The following is a 19,975-nucleotide window of genomic DNA, read 5'->3' as shown; positions in this document are numbered from 1 at the left end:
AAAGGGAGCAGTTTATTTTAATATGTGTAAAGTAAAATTTTAGGTAATTACTAACAAGCTACATATTATTCACAGTTGTAAGTGGTTTTGTCTGTATCATGACCTATTTTAGAATGAATACCTAAATGAAGATGTGGATGCTAGAGTTATTGAATACGAAGATAACCGGCCCCTTTTAGATATGTTTCTGCAAAAGCCAATGGGTTTACTTTCCCTACTTGATGAAGAAAGTAGATTTCCCAAGGCCACTGACCAGACTCTTGTAGGTGAGTTTTTAGCCCAGTGTGTCTGCATGGTTTTATGAATACAGTCATGTCATTCTGAATGATTTTTTAAGTGGCTTTAAATAATCTGGGAGAAAATTGCTGTCACAAAGCCTGCATATTTGACTTTCAAGAACAGCCTTTGGATTTTATACCTGGATCAGTGCATGTTTATGATAGAGTAAAATATTTAGTGATAAATTAAGCAAGCTTAAATATTGGACTTCTCCTTATTTTATGGTGAAGCCCAACCATAGAATTACAGGTTATAAATGACCCTAGAAATTTTCCAGCCCAAAATTAGAAATTGGTGAGCAAGGCAGAAGGACAGCTCTGGAATTGAAAAGAGGTAGTTAACAGGTAGAAAATAATCTGTGATGGCCTGTTCTATTCATTTATTTAACAGAGGCAAATCGCTTCAAATACCTTAATAACCTCTACAGCACATTAATAAGTGTTCATGATAATAATCCTAAGTCATTAAAGTAAGATTAAATGTTTCCATTTTTTGTGTTTGAGAAGGCAAAGATGTGTATAATGCATTTTTTAAAATCACCATCCACGTTGGTTAAAATGAAAATGTTTTACTCCTTAAATGAAAAAAGGAAAAAACTTTAGATTTTTCAGATATCTGAAAAAATTGTTTTTAAATGTGGAGTATCATATTCCCTGATGATAGGAGATATTTTTTCTGTATAAAAAATACTTGCAGAAAATGTGGATTCACATCTTTCTGTCATTTACTTTTGTGACATGCAGAGCCTGTTTCTTACCATTAGGCCTGTGATGTTCCTTCCTTCTGACCCACTGATTGGCTTAATTTCTCCTCTAATGGAACAACGCTAGCTGGAAAAGAAATTGACCCCAAAGTGATGGGGAAAATCATTTCATAGCAGTCACTTTATCAAATGATCCTTCTAGAACAAGTTCTTTGAAGGTAGTATAATTGTTATAGAAATTCAGCTGCCTTTAAGATAATATTGTATTCTCATGTAATCAGTAATAATTTATAGCTCTGCAAGTAGAAAGAAGAGCGAAAACAACAGATTTTTAGGCTCATGGCTTAGCATCAAACTGTGCTGTACAAACCTCTTCGGTCAGTCTCAAGTAGTTCCCTTCCTCTGTACTAGTGGTTCTCAAAATGTGGTCCCCCACCAGGAACATCAGCATCACCTGAGAACTTGTTAGAAATGCAAATTCTTGGCTCCCATACCAAAACTACTGAGTCAGAAATTCTGGTGTTAAAGCCCAGCAACCTGTGTTATAACAAGCCTTCAGCCAGGTGCAGTGGCCCAGACCTGTAATCCCAGCACTTGGGGAGGCCAAGGCAGGGGGATCACCTGAGGTCAGGAGTTTGAGATCAGCCTGGCCAACATGGCAAAACTTCATCTCTACTTAAAAAATAGAAAAAAAATTAGCTGGGTGTGATGTCGGGTGCCCAGCTACTCAGGAGGCTAAGACAGGAGAATTGCTTGAACCTAGGAGGCAGAGGTTACAGTAAGCCAAGATCATGCCACTGCACTAGCCTGGGCAACAAGAGCGAAACTCCATCTCAAACAAAAACAAAAACAAAAAAACCCTTCAGGTGACTCTGATGTATACCATGGCTTGAGGACTGATGCCCTAAATCATAAGGTAATGGTAGAAATTAACAATCTTGAGTTTTACTTTCCCATGTTTAGTTCTATTCCAAATCTGCATATATTAGCTATGTAAAATTTTCTATCTTTGTTCACTGCACCTTGTCCTTTTTATGGTAAATGACTCTTACAATATTTTTGAGGATCTCATATATGCTTGATATTTGAGTTCAGTATTTTTCTACAGAAAAATTTGAAGGTAACCTGAAATCACAATACTTCTGGAGACCCAAAAGAATGGAACTTAGTTTTGGAATTCACCATTATGCAGGAAAGGTAAGAACTCTCAAGAATTACGACTGGGTTTCTCCTTAGCCTTTTAATGAATAATAGGATGGACATCAAAATGACAGCCCAAAATATTTATAGATTATGATAATGTCAAAACTGTCAGTTTCTGCCCCCACTGGCCCTAATTCTGCCCTCTGATGTCCTGTAACCCATCCTGTCCTTTGCCAGCCACTCACTATGGAGGCCACACCCACGCCAGGACACACACTTCTAGCCTCTATGCTAAAGAGGCTAAAAGAAAAGTCTTTCTCTTAGTTTAACAATCATAAAGTTATAGTTTTTCTAGAGGAATTATTTTTAAGTAACTTAAAAAAAAACAAGAAAGAAAAGACACAAGACTGAAAGAATCCTTGGGTGAGATCAGTTGGCAATGGTTACCTATTTTTTCCTTCTTTTAACAATGCCTGAGGACCTTTGCCTTTTTCAGACTTTAGATGATTCTCTCTACTGCACTCTTTGTTCCTCCTCCCGTTCAAGAAGAGAAGGTGCCAGGCTGGTAGTATAGTCAGATAACTGAGCTAAGCCACATGGATGGATTATGATGTAGTTAAAGAAATGTCTCTACATTGACAGAAACACATTCCCACACCAGAGTGAACCTCAGATATGTTGTCCTAGACCCAGAGGATGCTTCCTTTCTTTCCTTCTGCAGAGAATGACAGTCACAATGATGTCATAAATATGGGAGGACAAAAAGGATATTCAAATCCAAATGAGAAATACATAAAAATAAGATTACATAGAACTTTAAGCATTTTAGAGTGCTTGGCAACCTCCATATGTCTGTCAACATTCCACTGACTTCCATCATTTTAAAAGTTTACCCTAAATCATTACAGTTATAGCCTAATGATTCTTAGCATGTCATTTTCCAATTAAAGTCTGTTTTAAGCACCCATTAAGAATTGCATGCACCTGTAGTCCCAGCTACTTGGGAGGCTGAGACTGGAGAATTGCTTGAATCTGGGTGGCAGAGGTTGCAGTGAGCTGAGATCGTGCCACTGAACTCCAGCCTGGGCAACAGAGAAAGACTCCGTCTCAAAAAANAAAAAAAAAAAAAAAAAAAGAATTGCCCATGATCATTTTGTCTAGTTGTTTTTAACAATTAGATTTTAACAATCTGTTAGTGTGATCAGGCTGCCATAGCAAAAATACCACAAGCTGCATGGCTTAAACAACAGAAATTTATTTTTTACAGCTTTGGAGGCTGACAGTTCAAGGTGCTCTCAGCAGGGTTAGCATATGGGAGTCCTCTCTTCCTAGCTTGAAGATGGCTGCCTTCTGAAGGTGTCCTCACATGGCCTTTGCTATGTGAACATAGGGAATGGGGAGAGATATCCCTAGTTCCTCTTCCTGCTCTTATAGGAACACAAGTCTTATTGTAGTAGGGTCCTACTCTGATACCTTATTTAGCATTAATTACCTCCATAAAGGCCCTGTCTCCAAATATAGTCACAGTGAAAGTTTACATCTTCAACATCTGAATTTGGAAGAACACAATTTGACCCATAATTAATACTATACTGACTCATTCCACAAAAATCTTTGGATTACACTGATCTTTAAAAAGTCATAAAATTTGCCAAGCATGGTGGCTCAGGCCTGTAACCCTAGCACTTTGCGAGGCCGAGGTGGGAGGATCACTGGAGCTTAGGAGTTTAAGACTAGCCTGGGTTACATAGCAAGATCTGATATCTAAAAATTATTTTTTAAGTAATAACATTATTTAGAAGTCCCAGAAACACAAAAAGCCACAGTGTATTTAGATCACACTACTGCTGAGATAAAAATTCATCGTGGCCAATTCAGGCCAGGCACGGTGGCTCACGCCTGTAATCCCCAAACTTTGGGAGGCTGAGGCAGGCGGACCACGAGGTCAAGAGATCGTGACCATACTGGCCAACACGGTGAGACTCCATCTCTACTAAAAATACAAAAATATTAGCCAGACATGGTGGCATGCGCCTGTGGTCCCAGCTACTTGGGAGGCTAAGGCAGAAGAATCGCTTGAACCTAGGAGGCGGAGGTTGCAGTGAACCGAGATTGTGCCACTGCACTCCAGACTCTGTCTCAACAAAAAAATCTATCATGGCCAATTCAATACAGGTGAATCAATTATCATAGAAACAGAAATGACTTTGTGGCTCAGTATGCTTCCTTTATGCTGCTCCATCCCTCCAAATAGAGAAAAGAAACACACCAAATTCCCAACATAATAAATGAGAGGAATCAAACCCCTTTGGTCATTCCAACCCACATAAAATCAGTGAGACACAGATGATAAGGGACTACCTTTGTAAATGCTTGTATCCCTGTTGTTCTACATACAGTAAGCTTATAATGAGTATCTATTGATGATGATGATGATGATGATGGTGAGGAGGAGGAGGATAACAATTGTGATAATTATGATAGCATACTTTGTCAACAGGTCCTCTATAATGCAAGTGGGTTCTTAGCTAAAAACAGAGACACTCTTCCAACTGATATTGTGCTACTTTTGAGGTCATCTGACAACAGTGTAATTCGGCAACTAGTCAACCACCCTCTGACAAAAACAGGTAAGGCAATTTTCCTTACCTGCAAGTTTCCTCAAGCCCAATAAAATAGTTTTTATCTCTGTGCTTTTCATGAATTTCATCCTTAATTTTTCATGTGAGTTTGTTTTTGGCTCACTAAATATTCATTTGTTAATATCCTCTGCCCCAGATCATCTGAAGAAAATATAAAAATGAATATAAACAAGCTAGTATTTCATTAAAGATAAGTGTTTACAGCACTCACTCAGAAAATATGGTGGTATTATTAGCTACTCACTACAAGAGTACACTAACTTCCAGAGTTCATAATTACCTGTGCAAATCAGGAGTGGGCAGCTTTGGAATGATTCTTTGAGGTGCTAACAGTTTGGTGAACTCTCTTATTGATTAAAAATGGATGTGTCTTTGTTCCACCCAACCATAATACACCCTTGCATTTGCTGTAAGTAGAAAAAATATAGTTTGGGTTGTTTTTCCTTAGTGGAGTTTAAAATTGTTTTCTGAATTTCTTTTTTCAAAGTTTTACTGAGGTATAACTGAAATAAAAGAAACAGCACACATTTAAACATTAAAATTTGATGAGTGTTTCACATATAAGCACCTGTAAAACTATCACCATGACTAATAGTGAACATACCCATCACCCACACATGATGTTTCCTCATGACCCTTTATAATCCTTCCCTCCACTCCTCTTTGTCCCATCTAGTTATTCTAGCACCATTTGTTGAAGAGATTATTTCCCCCCCATTGAATTCCTTTGACACTCCTTGAAAAATCAGTTGACTAATAAATAGGTCTATTTCTGGACCCTTTATTGTGTGTCATTGATATTTCTCTGTCTTTAGGCCAGTGCCATACTTCTTGATTACTGTAGATTTTTATAAAGTCCTGAAATCAGACAGTATAACTTATATTGACTTTGTTCTTATTCAGGCTTGTTTAGGTAATTATAATTTGTTTGCTTTTCCATACAAGTTTTAGAATGAGCTTGTCAATTTCTACCAAAACTTGGTTGGGTTTTGATTGGGATGCATTGAAACTATATATCAGTAATGGGAGAACTGGTATCTTTCCAATATTAAATCTTCTAATCAGCACAGTATAACTCTCCACTTATTTAAGTCTTCCTTAATTTCTCTCAGAAGTATTTTGTAGTTTTCAGTGTACAAGTTTTGCACATCCTTTGTCAAATTATCTGCTAGTGTATCACATTCTTATGTGATTATAAATGATAATTTTTAACTGAAATTCTGTTTTTTTGCCAGTATAAGTCTAATTGATTTTTGTATATTGATTTTTTCTCCTGCAACCTTGCTAAACTCATTTGTCAGAGTACCTTTTTTTGTTAATTCCAAAGGATTTTCTGCACAGATGATCATGTCATCTGTGAAGAAAGGATTTTGCCCTTTCTTTTCCTATATGTTTCCTTTTGACTTCTTTCTCCTTGGTTGCACTGGCTAGAATCACCAATGCAACCTCTGGTGTTGAATACAGAACAGGTTGCAAGAATGAATATTCTTGCCTTTTTCCTGATCTTGGGGAAAAAGTAGTTAGTCCTTCACCACTGAATATAATATTAACTGTAGATTTTTCCATAGATGCCCTTTATCAGGGGAGAAGTTACTTTTTATCCCTAATTTGCTGAGTTTTTTTCAGGCATGCATGTTGTATTTTGTTAGATGCTTTTTCCACATCTATTGAATAGATTATTCTTATTTTTTAATTTTTTATTATTTTTTAAATTGATAGCTAAAATTGTATTTATTGTGTACAATGTGATGTTTTGAAGTATATGTACATTGTAGAATAATGAAATCCAGCTAATGAACATGGACATTATTGCATGTAATTATTTGTGGTGAGAACACTTAAAATATACTCTCTTCACAATTTTCAAGTATATAATACGTTGCTATTAACTATAGTTACCATGTTATACAATAGATCTCTTGAACTTATTTATCCTATCTAGTTGAAACTTTTTAGGCTTTGACCAGCATCTCCCCAACCCACTTCCTCCCACTGCAACCAACCCAACTGCTAGTAACCACCATTCTACTCTCTAGCTCTATGAAATCAGCTTTTTTAGATTCCACAAATTCCATCCAGTATTCATCTTTTTGTGACTGGCTAATTTCACTTATGGTGTCCTTCAGGGTCAACCATGTTGAGTAGTGTTCCTGTGTGTGTGTGTGTGTGTGTGTGTGTGTGTGTGTGTACACATTTTCTTTATCCAATCATCCATTGATGGACACCTAGGTTGATCATATCTTAGCTGCTATGAACAATGCTCCATCTGTTAAATGGTGAGTCACTGATTTTGTAATCATTCTTGGGAAAAGCCTCAAATGGTCATGATGCATTATACTTTTTATATATTGATGAATTCAGTTTGCAAACATTTTTTAAGAATGTTTGCATCTATGTTTATGAGTAATATTGCAGTTTTATTACCCTTTTTTGTGATTTTAGAATCAGAGTAATGCTGGCCTCATAGAATGAATTGAGAAGTATTGCCCTTTTCTTCAGTTTTCAGGAATAGTAGAATGAACATTATTTCTTCCTAAATTGACTTGTAGAATTCACCAGTGAAGCCAACTGGACCTGAAGAATTTTTTGTAAAGTTTTCAACTACAAATTCAATTTGTTTAATAAATATAAGGCTATTTGAGTTATCTAATTTTTGAATGAGCTTCAGTAGATTGTGTCTTTTAAGAACTTTATTTCATCGACATAGTCAAATTTATTGACACAAAGTTGATTATAATATTCTATTACTATCCTTTTAATATCTGTAGATCCCGAAGTTATATCAGCTCTCTTATAACTGACATTGGTAATTTGTGTCTTCTCTCATTTTATTCTTGATGGATTTTCTAGAAATGTATTAATTTTATTGATCATCTCAAAGAACCAGCTTATGGTTTCATTAATTTTCTTTATTGGTTTTGTTTCTATTTCATTCTCTTTTTCTTTCTCTTTCATCTTTATTGTTTTCTTTTTCTACTTACTTTGTGTTTTATTTTGTTTTCTTTTTTAATTTCTAAGGTAAAAACTTAGATCATTGATTTAAGAAGACATTTCTTCTTTTCTAATATTGGCACTTAAGTGGGTTATTTATAAGAGTTTATAAGGTTTCCAAATATGGTGAGATTTTCCTAATGTTATTTATGGACTTCAAATTTAACTTTATAGTGTTCAGAGATCATACTTTGTATTATTTAATCCATTAACTTTATTGTGATATGTTTTAAGACCCATAATAATGCCTTATTTTATTTTTGTTTGTGCTTGAAAATACGTTTATTCTGCTTGTTGTTGGATGAAGTGTTCTATAAATGTCAGTTAGGTCCACTGAAAGTATTGGTCATGTCTTCTGTATTCTTACTGTTTTTCTCTCTCCTGGTTCTATCAAATACTGAGAGAAGGGTTTTTAAATATTTGGCTATAAGTGTCAATTTGTCTATTTTAAATTTTTTCAGTTTTTGCTTATGTATTTTTAAACTATATTATTAGGTACATAAACATTTTAAACTGTTATGTCTTCTTGACAGATTGACTCCTTTGTTATTATGTAATGACCCTTTTCATCCTTGACAGTATTGTTTGTTCTGAAATCTACTTTGCCTGTCATTAATATAGAGACTCCAGCTTTCTTATGATTAGTGGCTGGAGTATGTTTTTCCATGCTCTTAATTTCAACTTATTTTTCTTCTTTATATTCAAAGTAGGGTTTTTCTAAACAGCACATAGCTGGGTCTTGTTTTTTTTTTTTTTTTAATCCAGTCTGACAATGTCTGCCTTTCAATTGTGAGACTATTGACATTTAATATGATTAGTAATATGGTTGGATTTGACTCTTATGATCTTGCCATTTGTTTTCTATTGGTTATATCTGCTTATTTTCCCAGGCTTTACTTAAGTTCCCTCACTCCCTGCATTTCAGGCTGACACCTGTCCAAGAAGAAAGCTGGCACAATCAGAGGGCTCACCCCATTGGTCTTCCTTCTCTTAGGGATCAATGTCCTTACAATGCTTGACACGCAATGTGTAAAGCCTGTTTTCCATTTTGTATGTCTTTTTAGTTGTTTGGGGTGGGAAAGTTAATCTAGTCTGTGTTACTTTATCTGGTCCACAAGTAAAAGTCATTACTTTTGACTTTGATAATTGCCCTCCCTTTCCATATGCACCAACAGGATCTATGCATCTAACTCCATGTTTTTCCCCCTTATAAAATATGCAGGCAGGTTCTAGATACTATGTTGTGTTGCTTGACTATCAGCAGACCAGTGTCTGGTTGGCTGGTGAGAAGAGAAGAACTTGATAGTCGAGTGTGTTTCAATAAACTCAGAGTCTCAGAGATAGCAAAGACATATAGATTTTATATTCACCCAGATGTACAAACACATAATAATAATCATAGACAACTGTGTTATCTATTATGTGCCAGGCACCATTCTAAGCACCTTCAATTGCTCCTAACAACAACATAATAAGGAGGCACTACTTTTTTTTTACAAATAAGACATTAAGGCTTAGAAGTGTTGAGCAGCTTTCCCAAGGTTTCTAAATGGAAAGTGTTAGAATTAGAGTTTTTCAGTTCTATATTATGCTGTCTTCAAGATTCTAAAATAACCATGGCCCTTTGCATCTATGACTTCACATATGACATATAGTTCAGCCATTTTTAAGGGAAAGTACACCACAGTTCCTTGTAGCTCACATCATTAGTTGGGTTTATCACAAGTTTGTTCATTATGTGAACTATAAAAACCAAAATGGATATATTTCTGAAATTAAGGTCTATGCTAATTTTAGTTCCTGTTGATCTACATAAATGAATTTAAGCAAAATTCTTGAAACTGCTACTCTAAAGATCATCTGTTTCTGTCTGTCCACTTTATAGTCAGTAAGTTTCACATTTGAAAAGTGAACAGGGCAGTGTGCAGGGCAAGCCAAGCATGGAAGCTGTTGCACACACCTGTCTCAGCCCTTCCCCTGGAGTTCGGAGGGAAGGGAGGAAACAGAATGAAGGCACTACCAGGCATGCCCCCAGCACGATTTCTTCCTGCACCATCTCAGGACAGTCTTTTGCAACCATAAAGAATGGGAAAGATTTGCCAAAAACATTTAGCCTCTATTTATCACCTAAAAGAAGGAGAGAGACAAGAAATAATCTTTCTGAATTGCTACTGCATTTTGGAAATATTTTGCAAACTATTAGGATAATAAACTCTTGGACTGTGGGTTGATTGGTTCTTAGTGCATTTCAGGGGCCTTTGTGTGCCAGAGATATTATCACATTTCATCTAAACTCTGTGAGGTAATCACCATTATTCCCATTTTATGGATTCTGGGTGCAGATCAGAGACTAAGTAAATGATCCAAAGGCAACACAGTTAAAGTACTATACCTGGAATTCAAAGCCAAGTCTTTCTGGCCTCTCAGGCCATAATTTTTTCACTGCTTTGGATTGTGTGCATTTGTGTAGTCCCTAGAATGAAGCACATGTTTCTGAAAGTTAGATTGTAAAAGGCCATTACCTCCAACCATAGTTGATTTGCTTATAACCATCTTATGCAAATTGATGATTCATATGATTCTTCAGGCCCATTGTAAAGCTTAGCTTTCATTAAAGAAAATCTCAGATGCCATTTATTACACAAAAGTATAAGAAGAAAACTGTTCCCTCCATCACAATCATCTCAAGCCTTCTGGCAATTGAAAGGAAACCCAACACTTACCTCTCTGCCTTTTCTGTTTTCCAAGCTAGAGAATTTATTTCTGAACTTGTGCTATAAATTTTCACATAATTTTTTTTATTCCTAAGTTCCTCCATAAATAGTTAACCAAACATGTGAGTATGACTATTGTAGTATTAACAATAGTTATTTTAACATTTAAGTAAATGGGAAAAATCATCTAGCCATTAAGGATTCTAAAAGGTATATTAATTTTTTTCTACATTCCCATAGGTAATCTGCCACATTCTAAAACTAAAAATGTTATAAACTATCAAATGAAGACTTCAGAAAAATTAATTAATCTGGCAAAGGTAAGAAGATGCATTTTTTCTTGTCAGTGAGTCTAAGAATCTAACCTGTACAATGGCAATATTTATTTGCTTCTCAAAGTCAACACCTTCATTTAATTTATCTTCCTTTGATCTTGCTTTTCTGTTTGAACAGATATTTATGTTATGTTCATGTTACTGCTAGGGGCTAAAATAATCAGGCATTTCTGATATATTAATATTTCTAACTCTTCTTTTTTAGCTAGTTTTTGGGGGGATTTTTTGTTTTTGTTTGTTGTTTGTGTATTTGTTTGTTTTGAGACTGGAGTCTCACTGTGTCACCCAGGCTGGAGTGCAGTGGCACAATCTCGGCTCACTGCAACCTCTGCCTCCTGGGCTCAAGTGATTCTCTTACCTCAGCTTCCCTAGTAGCTGAGATTACAGGCACCCACGCCTGGCTCATTTTTGTATTTTTAGTAGAGCCAGAGTTTCACCATATTGGCCAGGCCTATCTCAAACTCCAAACCTCAAATGATCCACCTGCCTCGGATTTGCAAAGTGCTGGGATTACAGGCATGAGCCCCTGTGCCCAGCCCTTTTTAGCTAGTTTTAAATTCACAGTCTACATAAGACCAATTAAAATTCCGATGAGACTGACAAATAATTACCTAAAGGAAGAATATAAACGTTTTGCTGTTTTACATATTTGAATGCATAAACTAAGATAGCCTGAAGGAAAATGCCACATGCTCCCTGTGGATCATAAAGTATAAAGCATCACTGTTTTCCTTGGTCCTTTTAGGGCGACACTGGAGAAGCCACACGTCATGCCAGAGAGACAACCAACATGAAGACACAAACAGTTGCATCATATTTTAGAGTAAGATATTAAACTATGATGTATTGTGCTTAGCAGTGCTATTTATTCTAAATGAGTGATAGATCAAAAGACAGTAACACTAGCAAAAGAGAATGTTTATTGTATTCCATTTACTATTTGTTAGAGACAGGTTACGTTAGCATCTACCTTCAAAATCTGTGGATTGGTTTATTTTTATTTTCTACCTGTGAAATTATTGTATCCCAGGTCAATCTTAATGAAAGTCTATACCTTGATTAAAATTTGTCCATAAAACAGAATGCGTTTCCACTAGAATAAAACCTAAAAGGATTTTTAATTCTATGCTATGATAACTACCACTTCTCCTTCCCCCTTGTAAGTGATTTTAGAATAGAAAGGTAGGGCAAGGCTGAGCATCCTTCTCCATTTCATATCACACTGAATGTACAGAGCTAAGCTAAAAACCTCAAAAGGAAAATAGAGCCTGTGTAGGAATGGGGCAAAGAGAAGAGTCATCAGGAAGATGCGGTAACATGCTACGGGAGGGTGCTTAGCATAGGATCAAGGCAACCTTCCTTCCTTGAGCAATATGGGAAAAAAGAAAAAAAAAACAGTTTGTTTTTTTTTTTAATTTTCTCTGTGCTCTAGATAGCCCTTCCCTTATTATTGGTTCCAGTTCTTGTTTATCTATTCTGATAAAATCCTATTAACCAGCCAATGAAAATGAAGAAAATACCACTAAAACTTAAGAGTTATTACTTGTGTAATTTAATGTGGAGGAGGTGGAGGAAATTAGATTAAATTTACTATAAAGTGTTCATCAAATATATCCAATTCTCTAGCAGAAGCATAAAGTTCTTTAAAAAATACATGAATACTTTTACTAAATATTTTTAAGTCCTAAGCTCATAGAAGATAGATAGTGTGTAGTTAATCATCTTTAAGTACATATTTGAATGCATATGTACTCACTTTGAGTAGTGCCTAGTACATTCATATGCTTAATACCTGAGATTTGCTGCTGGTAACATTTCACTTTACATCAGAAATGCAGCACAGGTGAATCACTGAACATATTTACAGCCAGATTGTTTCCTTTTTTTAAATGAGTTACCCAAGACCATTATGATAACACTGTTGTTGGCATCAAACACCGTATGTATGTTTAAACCAGATTAGTTCATGAAATCATTTTAATCTTCAGGCTGAAGTGAGAATTGACAGAAAATAATTCTACACAACATTTAGTGTGTTTTTAAAGCTATTTTTCATTCTGCAGAGAAGACTGAACACAGTATAACATTATACTTTAGGCCTTCAGAAAAACCAGTGACTAAATTGCAGGAAGCTCCTGCTCAGTGTCACCCCTGTACCACCAGTACCTGGCAGATGTTTGCATGACTAAAGGAATGATGATTTACAGATAAATGTAATGAAAAAGACTCCAAAGTGGCAGGCCCAGCTGTTGGAGAAGATCACATCTGAGTCTCACTGCCCAATTTCTTAGTTGCCAATTTCAGCATTTGTTTTGCACTGGCTTTGTGACCGCAGGCTTTTACATTTCCAACATTAAAGGGGATCCAGCTGTCAATGGCTATTTGTGTCCATACATTACCTTGCCAATAAATGTGATCCTGGTCGTGGAAATACTAGCTTTCTGGGATTCCATTTTTAGTTGATTATCCTAATATGTTATACTTACTTGTCTAGTAATTGGCTACTGTTTTAAAAAGATATTGGTATAGAACACAGTTTCATATTTATGTGATTTTTAAAAATTCTCTAAAAATAAATAAGAAAACCATCAAATTAGAACTGATGAAAATATTTAATTGGCTATTACTTTGCTTATATCTGTGTCCTATATATTAAACTCTATTAACTTTTCTGTCCTTACTTTAAGAGATGATCCTAACAGGAATTAAAGTATTCCCCTTTTTAATTTACTTTAAGTTCAGGGGTAAACATGCAGTTTGGTTACATAGGTGAAGTTGTGTCATGAGGGTTCGTTGTACAGATTATTTCATCTGCAGGTATTAAGCCCAGTACCCATTAGTTATTTTTCCTGATCCTCTCCCTCCTTCCACCCTTCACCCTCCAATAAGCTCCAGTGTGTGTTATAAAGTATTCCCATTTTTACCTTCCATAAAGAGAGAGTTGGACGAGGAAATTAATATATAAGCAGGATTAACCAGAATGTATAATATTATAATTTGACGGGTTAGCCTGAGAGTATATAATGCCTTACAAACTACATCAAAAATAGTTTTATCTGTTAATTAAAGTTGCCTTAATGGTTTATAAGCAAACTTTTAATAGCTAAATTTCTAGTTATTGCCTCTAAATTTTTGTAAGTAAATCTGTATTTTTTAAACTATACCATCCATAAAATGTTCATTAAAACAGATTTCCCTCCATTTACTGTGAATAATGTGAGCATTTATAACATTCATTTTTCAAATGTTTCTTTTGTAAAAAGAAAGATCTGCAAGCTCTTAAGTTTTTGTATGCATTGGGAAATTTATTTTTGTTGCATATTATAGTATTCCCTGATGGATTTGTTATCTAAAATGGTGGTAGGCCAACCTCATTTTGTCCGTTGCATCAAGCCAAATAATGAACGTCAGGCAAGAAAATATGACAAAGAGAAAGTTCTACTACAGCTTCGGTACACAGGAATTCTGGAAACAGCGAGAATTCGAAGGCTAGGATTCTCCCATCGAATACTTTTTGCTAACTTTATAAAGCGGTATGTGGATTTCTTTTTTCAGTATCTGTTGTTCAGTTTATGTAAAAATTTATTCAGAAGAATTATAAGAAACAAAATATGAAAAATATTTAGAGGTCGAAGAGGGAGGCATTTTGTTCATGCAAATGATTATGTGTTGAAAAAAGAAGGTAGCTATTAACTGAGGCTGAAAGACTCTGTGGACAGCTGGGTGGTACTATGTGGTATAGGACACATGTGGTCCAATGTGGTACAGGCAGCATGATCCAGAGGCCTGAGCTTCTGTACTGAGGAGTTGGAGATCTGGGTTCTTGCCCTAGCTCTGCCACTTGCTATGTGACTGTGGGCCTATACCACTGATTCTCAACTGGGAGAGATTTTGCCCCTCAAAAGACACTTGGGAATGTCTGCAGATATTTTTGGCTGTCACACTTGTGTAGTGAAGGGGCATGGGGATATGCTACTGACCTCTAATGGGTAGAGTCCTGGGAATGCTGTTAAACAACCATTCTACAATTTACAGGGCAGCCTCCCCACCACAAAGAATTATCCAGCCCCAAACCTCAACAGTGCTGAGGTTGAGAAACCCTGGCCTATACTTAACTTCACTTTCCTCACCTACTAAATCTGCCATTAACTAGCTGATAGAATCCTTATAATGATTAAATGAGATATAGTCTCTAACGGTGATTTGGAAGATGAAACAATTAGGTTTATTTGTCAATTTTAAAAGCTAACATAATTTTTTTAATCATTTGGTATAATGAGTTCTTTTTAATATTTGAGATTAATATAAAATAAATTGAGCTATATATTAAATATATTTTATTGGGTAATACGGTAGTAATGTAAAGGTTCAATATCTTATATATTTAATATTTTTATATTTTTTGATTCTATGATTTCCTTTGGTCATTAAACATAATAAAATTTCAATTTTTAAAGATAAAGTCTATTAAAATTTTTAGGTGAAACCCAGTATTTGAGGAAGTCCCATTTGTAACGTTTTTCATCCTTTTTCAAAGTATGTAAATTACTATTAAGAGCAAAACAAAGCCTTGTTTTGTGATTGTACACCACATTTGATTTCTAATTTTCCTCTTCTCTTCCAAAAGATTTTATGCATTTTATCAGGCATTCTTTTTCTTGGGGAACCAAGACTCTTTCTATATGTAATGCGAATTCCGATTATTTCTGCTAATTTTCATACATTCAGCAAATTTGTGGTAGTTCTTGATTTTGTTTTTCTTTAGAGATCTGGGATTATTTATTTGGAATGTCTTGAAATCAAGAAAACTCTACTACCTTTTTCATAATAGAGATCAAAATTACTTAAATATAGTGACTTTTGTATTGGCCAACCCTTATAGTAGTTTAAGACAAACTAAAACCTCAAGTTTAGAGTCCATAAATCTAATTAGCAGGTAATTATTGACATTACTTCCTACAGATCAGACCCAATTTTATATCCAAAACTAACAAATAAAAAATAATGAGGCCAGGCATGGTGGCTCACGCCTGTAATCCAAACACTTTGGAGGCCAAGGCGGCTAGATCACCTGAGGTCAGGAGTTCAAGACCAGCCTGACCAACATGGTGAAATCCCGTCTGTTTTTACTAAAATTATTAAAAATTTTTTTTAAAAAAAGAAATAATAATGGAATTTATTATTGGATAATAGGTAAATTCTCCATTCTGCTCATGAAACTAGGTAACCCAAAAATACTAGATACAAAGGAGTTTCAAATTTCAAATTAAAATTCAACCTTCCCACTTCATGTTTTAGAAAAAACGTAAATCTTTAACTTGCTTATATAGTAATATAGATATTATGAGTATAATGTTAATATAAGTACTCTTAAATTTCAGTGATTTTTTAAAATGTATAAGGCACCATACTAAGCACTATGGGAGACACTGAATTTTAGAACTGGCTTGATCTTCAAGAATGGACAGTTCAGTTAGAATTACTAGAGCCACAGACATGGAGAGTTAACAAGCAATGCGAGGTAATAAATGCCAAGGTCCGAGAGAATTATATACACAGCATGAGAGTTCAAGGGAAGGAAGAGCATCTCCAGGAAGGCTGATGAGAGAGGATATAAAGAAGAGGCATTCCAGTAAAGCAGAAGGATCATTTGAGGCCAGGAGTTCGAGACCAGCCTGGACAATGTAGCAAATGTAGCAAGACCTCATCTCTTAAAAAAATTTTTTTTAATTAACTGAGTGTGGTAGCCCATGCTTGTAGTCTTAGCTACTCAGGAGTCTGAGGCAGGAGGATCACTTGAGCCCAAGAGTTCAAGGCTACAGTGAGCTCTGTTCAGACCACTCCACTGAACTCAACTCCAACCTGGGTGACATAGCGAGACTCTATCTCTGAAAAAATGAAAAATAAAAAATAAGAAGGACTCAAACTGGGACCTGATGGTGTGTGCAGCTGTGAAGAAAACAGAGGATTTTTCTTGGTGTACATGTTGGTGTGCCAAAAGCTAACAGGACTTGAAATGGGTTGGGTTGGTAGAGTGGGCATTGCATTGGTGAAGTGACAGAAGATAATGTGAAAAAAAATGGCATTAAAATTATGAAGAGAAAACCTTGAATGCCAGCCTAATCTTATAGCTAGAAAAACAGCCATAGTTTTACAATATAGACCATAATAAGAAAAAAAAACACCTATTTTCTTAATGATATTGTAGTTCAAATGTCAGAAATGAGAATGAATTCTTAAACATATTTATAATTATTGTGCTATTATAGAATAGCAAATTACTACACAATAAATAAAGAGAAAGGGATAAAACTAAGTGTATACAAAACATGTGAATAGCTGTTCTAAATACAGGAAGTTTCAGGAATAAAAGCCTAAACCTTTTCTGTGTCACTAATTTGAAAGTTGTCATCCAAATTGGCCTAAACTCTTAGGAAGGCAGAGCAATTTTCAGAGGTCCTGTGGGGGTGTAAATAGAACTGCTAACCCTCTGCATAGGATGCAAAATTCCCCAGATCCTTTGTTCTATTGTAGATAAATTCTTCTGTTCTATAATAAATAAACAATCTTAAGGAAAGATATACAATGTGAACTTTACACAAGACACTGGGTTTTTTTATTGTAGCTATTTCAAAGGAACCCTTATGCTAACAAGCCAGCCACTTAACTTGGCTCCATTTTCCTACTAAGCACCTGTACATAGTGGTTTGGCTACTAGAGCTCTAATACAACCAGAACTTACTGAAGGCAGTAGTATGGTGGAGTAGATAAGTACCATGCTTTGAAGTGAGCAAACCCAGGTTTGAATCCCAACTCTGCCACTTAGTAAACCTGTGGCCTTATTCAAGTTACTTGAGCTCTATAAGCTTCAAGCTTCAATGTCCTGCAAATAGGGATGATAATAACAATATCTACTTTATATATGTGTTTATAACTATTAGGCGAAATAATATATATGGAGTTTGTTGATAGAACCAGGTGTCATCAATACATATTAGCTGTAATTATTTTTATTACTCTTTTTGCCTCGGTCTCAAGCTCCCAAAATTACCTCTGACTTACAGTGGCCTCAGGGATGCTCTCCATAAGCACATCTGGTTTACCTAAGTGTTTATTTCCACAAGTCCCAGCAATAGTACATTATATATTCGGCAAACATTTATTTGAGAGACAAAATGTGTTCCAGTCCTTGAACTAAAGACAAGTTCAAATCTTAATTGAAAGATGAAGGATCCAAATTATTGGAAGAGCCCCTGACATTACGAAACTCACAGACCAGGGCTCTAAAAATCTGCTTTATCATACAGTAATAAAGTCAGCTGCAGGCAGAAAGAGTGTGGATATCCTGTGTTTACTACTGTGTCTGAAGCACCAGGATGGTGCCTGGCAAATAAATAGTAGGTGCTCAAATATTTTTCAAATTAATGAAAGAAGACCAGGTATTTTAATGAAAATATGAACAAGATACTCTGAGAACATAATGGAAGGATGGTTTACATTGTAGTAGAAATTCTGATAAAGCAGAGAGCAATAAAAGTAATACATAAAAACACACCATAAATATTTTAACTTACAACATCAACATAAGTTTGTTTTTTAGTCTTTTGATAAAGACTTAATTTTTTCTTTGATTACACATCTATTAACCATAGTTTATTGGCTCTTTTTTACATAAACTATGCGTAATCTCTTATTTATGATTTCCAGTTAACATTTCTTGGAGTGAAGCAAGATATTAAAGATACTTGTGAAACAATCACAGGGCTGAATATTTCTTGATTCTTATGATTTTCCTCAATGCTTTGTAATTGCTTCATCCATGTTTAATTTCATGGTTTTTTACAAGGTCTTATCAAAGCATTTGATGCAGTTTTGTAGAAACAATCCTCTGGCTTTCCTCACTTAGATTTCAACCTGATACTTATTTGAATTGTGTCACACCAAATACAACTGGCATAAACAGGTTTGGAGCAAACACAGCTCATCCAGTGAGAACAAACACACACATGCATGGGCACACTAGCGAGAACTGCCAGCCGACCTCAGTCAGTGTGTTTCACACAAGAAAAGAGAATTTCAGTTAATCCAGTTAGTCTGTTCATTGAAGATACATCGAAGAGAGTTTTTAGAATATTGAAAAAGTAGGCCTTCCTTAAGGAAACTAGGAGTGGGATAAAAGGGTGCGCAAGCATAGTAACACATACGAAAGCATAGAAGCATGAGCAAACATGGCCCGCCAGCACAATTTTAAGTAACTTTCATGACTAGAACTTGGAATGCCATGGAAAATAGCAAAGAGGAGGCTAGAAAGGCAGGCAGGGATATAGGACAGAAGGGAGCTTGCATGCTAGTAATCACATGTGGCAAACAATTTAAAGCAAATGCTTTTTGGCAGGTGTAACCTTTCCATCTCCTACATTCCCACTGCTCCCAGGCTTGCATATTTATGGTATCTGCATAGACTTTGAAAGCACCTGATTTTACCATTCTAGCTTAGAACTTGGGACATCCATAGAGACTTTTTGAGTCAGGAAATGACATGATCAGATTTTCATTAAAAAAAAATGATTCAGACAGAGCTGTGAACAATGGCTGGGGTAGGGCGGGGGAGTGACAGTAGAGGTAACTAGTTGGGAGGCAATTGCAGAAGTCTAGGTGAGAAGGGAGGAGATAATTAATTGAGGTATGGCAGTAGGCATCTCGAGAAAGAAATGGATTTCAGAGAGACTTGTTAGATCCATAGAGTGAAGAATAGAGAAGAGTAGGCTGGCACACAGATTTCTAGCTCAAATGCCTGTTAAAAAGTGGTGATATCATTCACAGAGACAGGAAATGGCAGAGGAAGGACAAACTGATGAATGTCGCTGAGTTTAAAGTCTCTGTGCAATAACCAGATGGGAATGTAGAGCAGGTACATATATTCCTGTATGTGGTGATTCCTAAATCTACACCATCAGCCCTAACTGTTGATATCAACCCTAAACGCATGTGTTTAGGCTTGTTGATATCAACAGTTAGGGCTGATGGTGTAGATTTAGGAATCACCACATACAGGAATAGCTGGAGCCAAGCATGCCGACAAGGTGCCTGTGGACAGAGGCTTAGAAAAAAATGGAACATTGTAGAACACCAGCATTTAAGCAACAAGTCATTAAATCCTTAACTATG

General features: G+C 35.7%; 1 protein-coding gene across 4 annotated transcripts in view; it reads left to right on the top strand.

Moving 5' to 3' along the window:
• MYO3A (myosin IIIA) overlaps window positions 1-19,975 on the top strand; it is a 239,557-nt gene that overhangs the window by 173,384 nt on the left and 46,198 nt on the right. For all 4 annotated transcript variants that reach the window (XM_037740961.1, XM_017535518.2, XM_017535516.2 and 1 more), the window contains 6 exons: window positions 113-266; window positions 2,091-2,179; window positions 4,626-4,755; window positions 10,713-10,792; window positions 11,553-11,630; window positions 14,135-14,340. In XM_037740961.1, the coding sequence (XP_037596889.1) occupies window positions 113-266; window positions 2,091-2,179; window positions 4,626-4,755; window positions 10,713-10,792; window positions 11,553-11,630; window positions 14,135-14,340 (737 nt within the window). The remainder of the gene's footprint in view (window positions 1-112; window positions 267-2,090; window positions 2,180-4,625; window positions 4,756-10,712; window positions 10,793-11,552; window positions 11,631-14,134; window positions 14,341-19,975) is intronic.

Source organism: Cebus imitator, unplaced genomic scaffold (assembly GCF_001604975.1).
Source record: "Cebus imitator isolate Cc_AM_T3 unplaced genomic scaffold, Cebus_imitator-1.0 Scaffold92, whole genome shotgun sequence".
NCBI lineage: Eukaryota > Metazoa > Chordata > Mammalia > Primates > Cebidae > Cebus > Cebus imitator.
The sequence above is the reverse complement of the archived record's forward strand: the minus strand, read 5'-3'. Positions and strand labels throughout refer to the sequence as shown.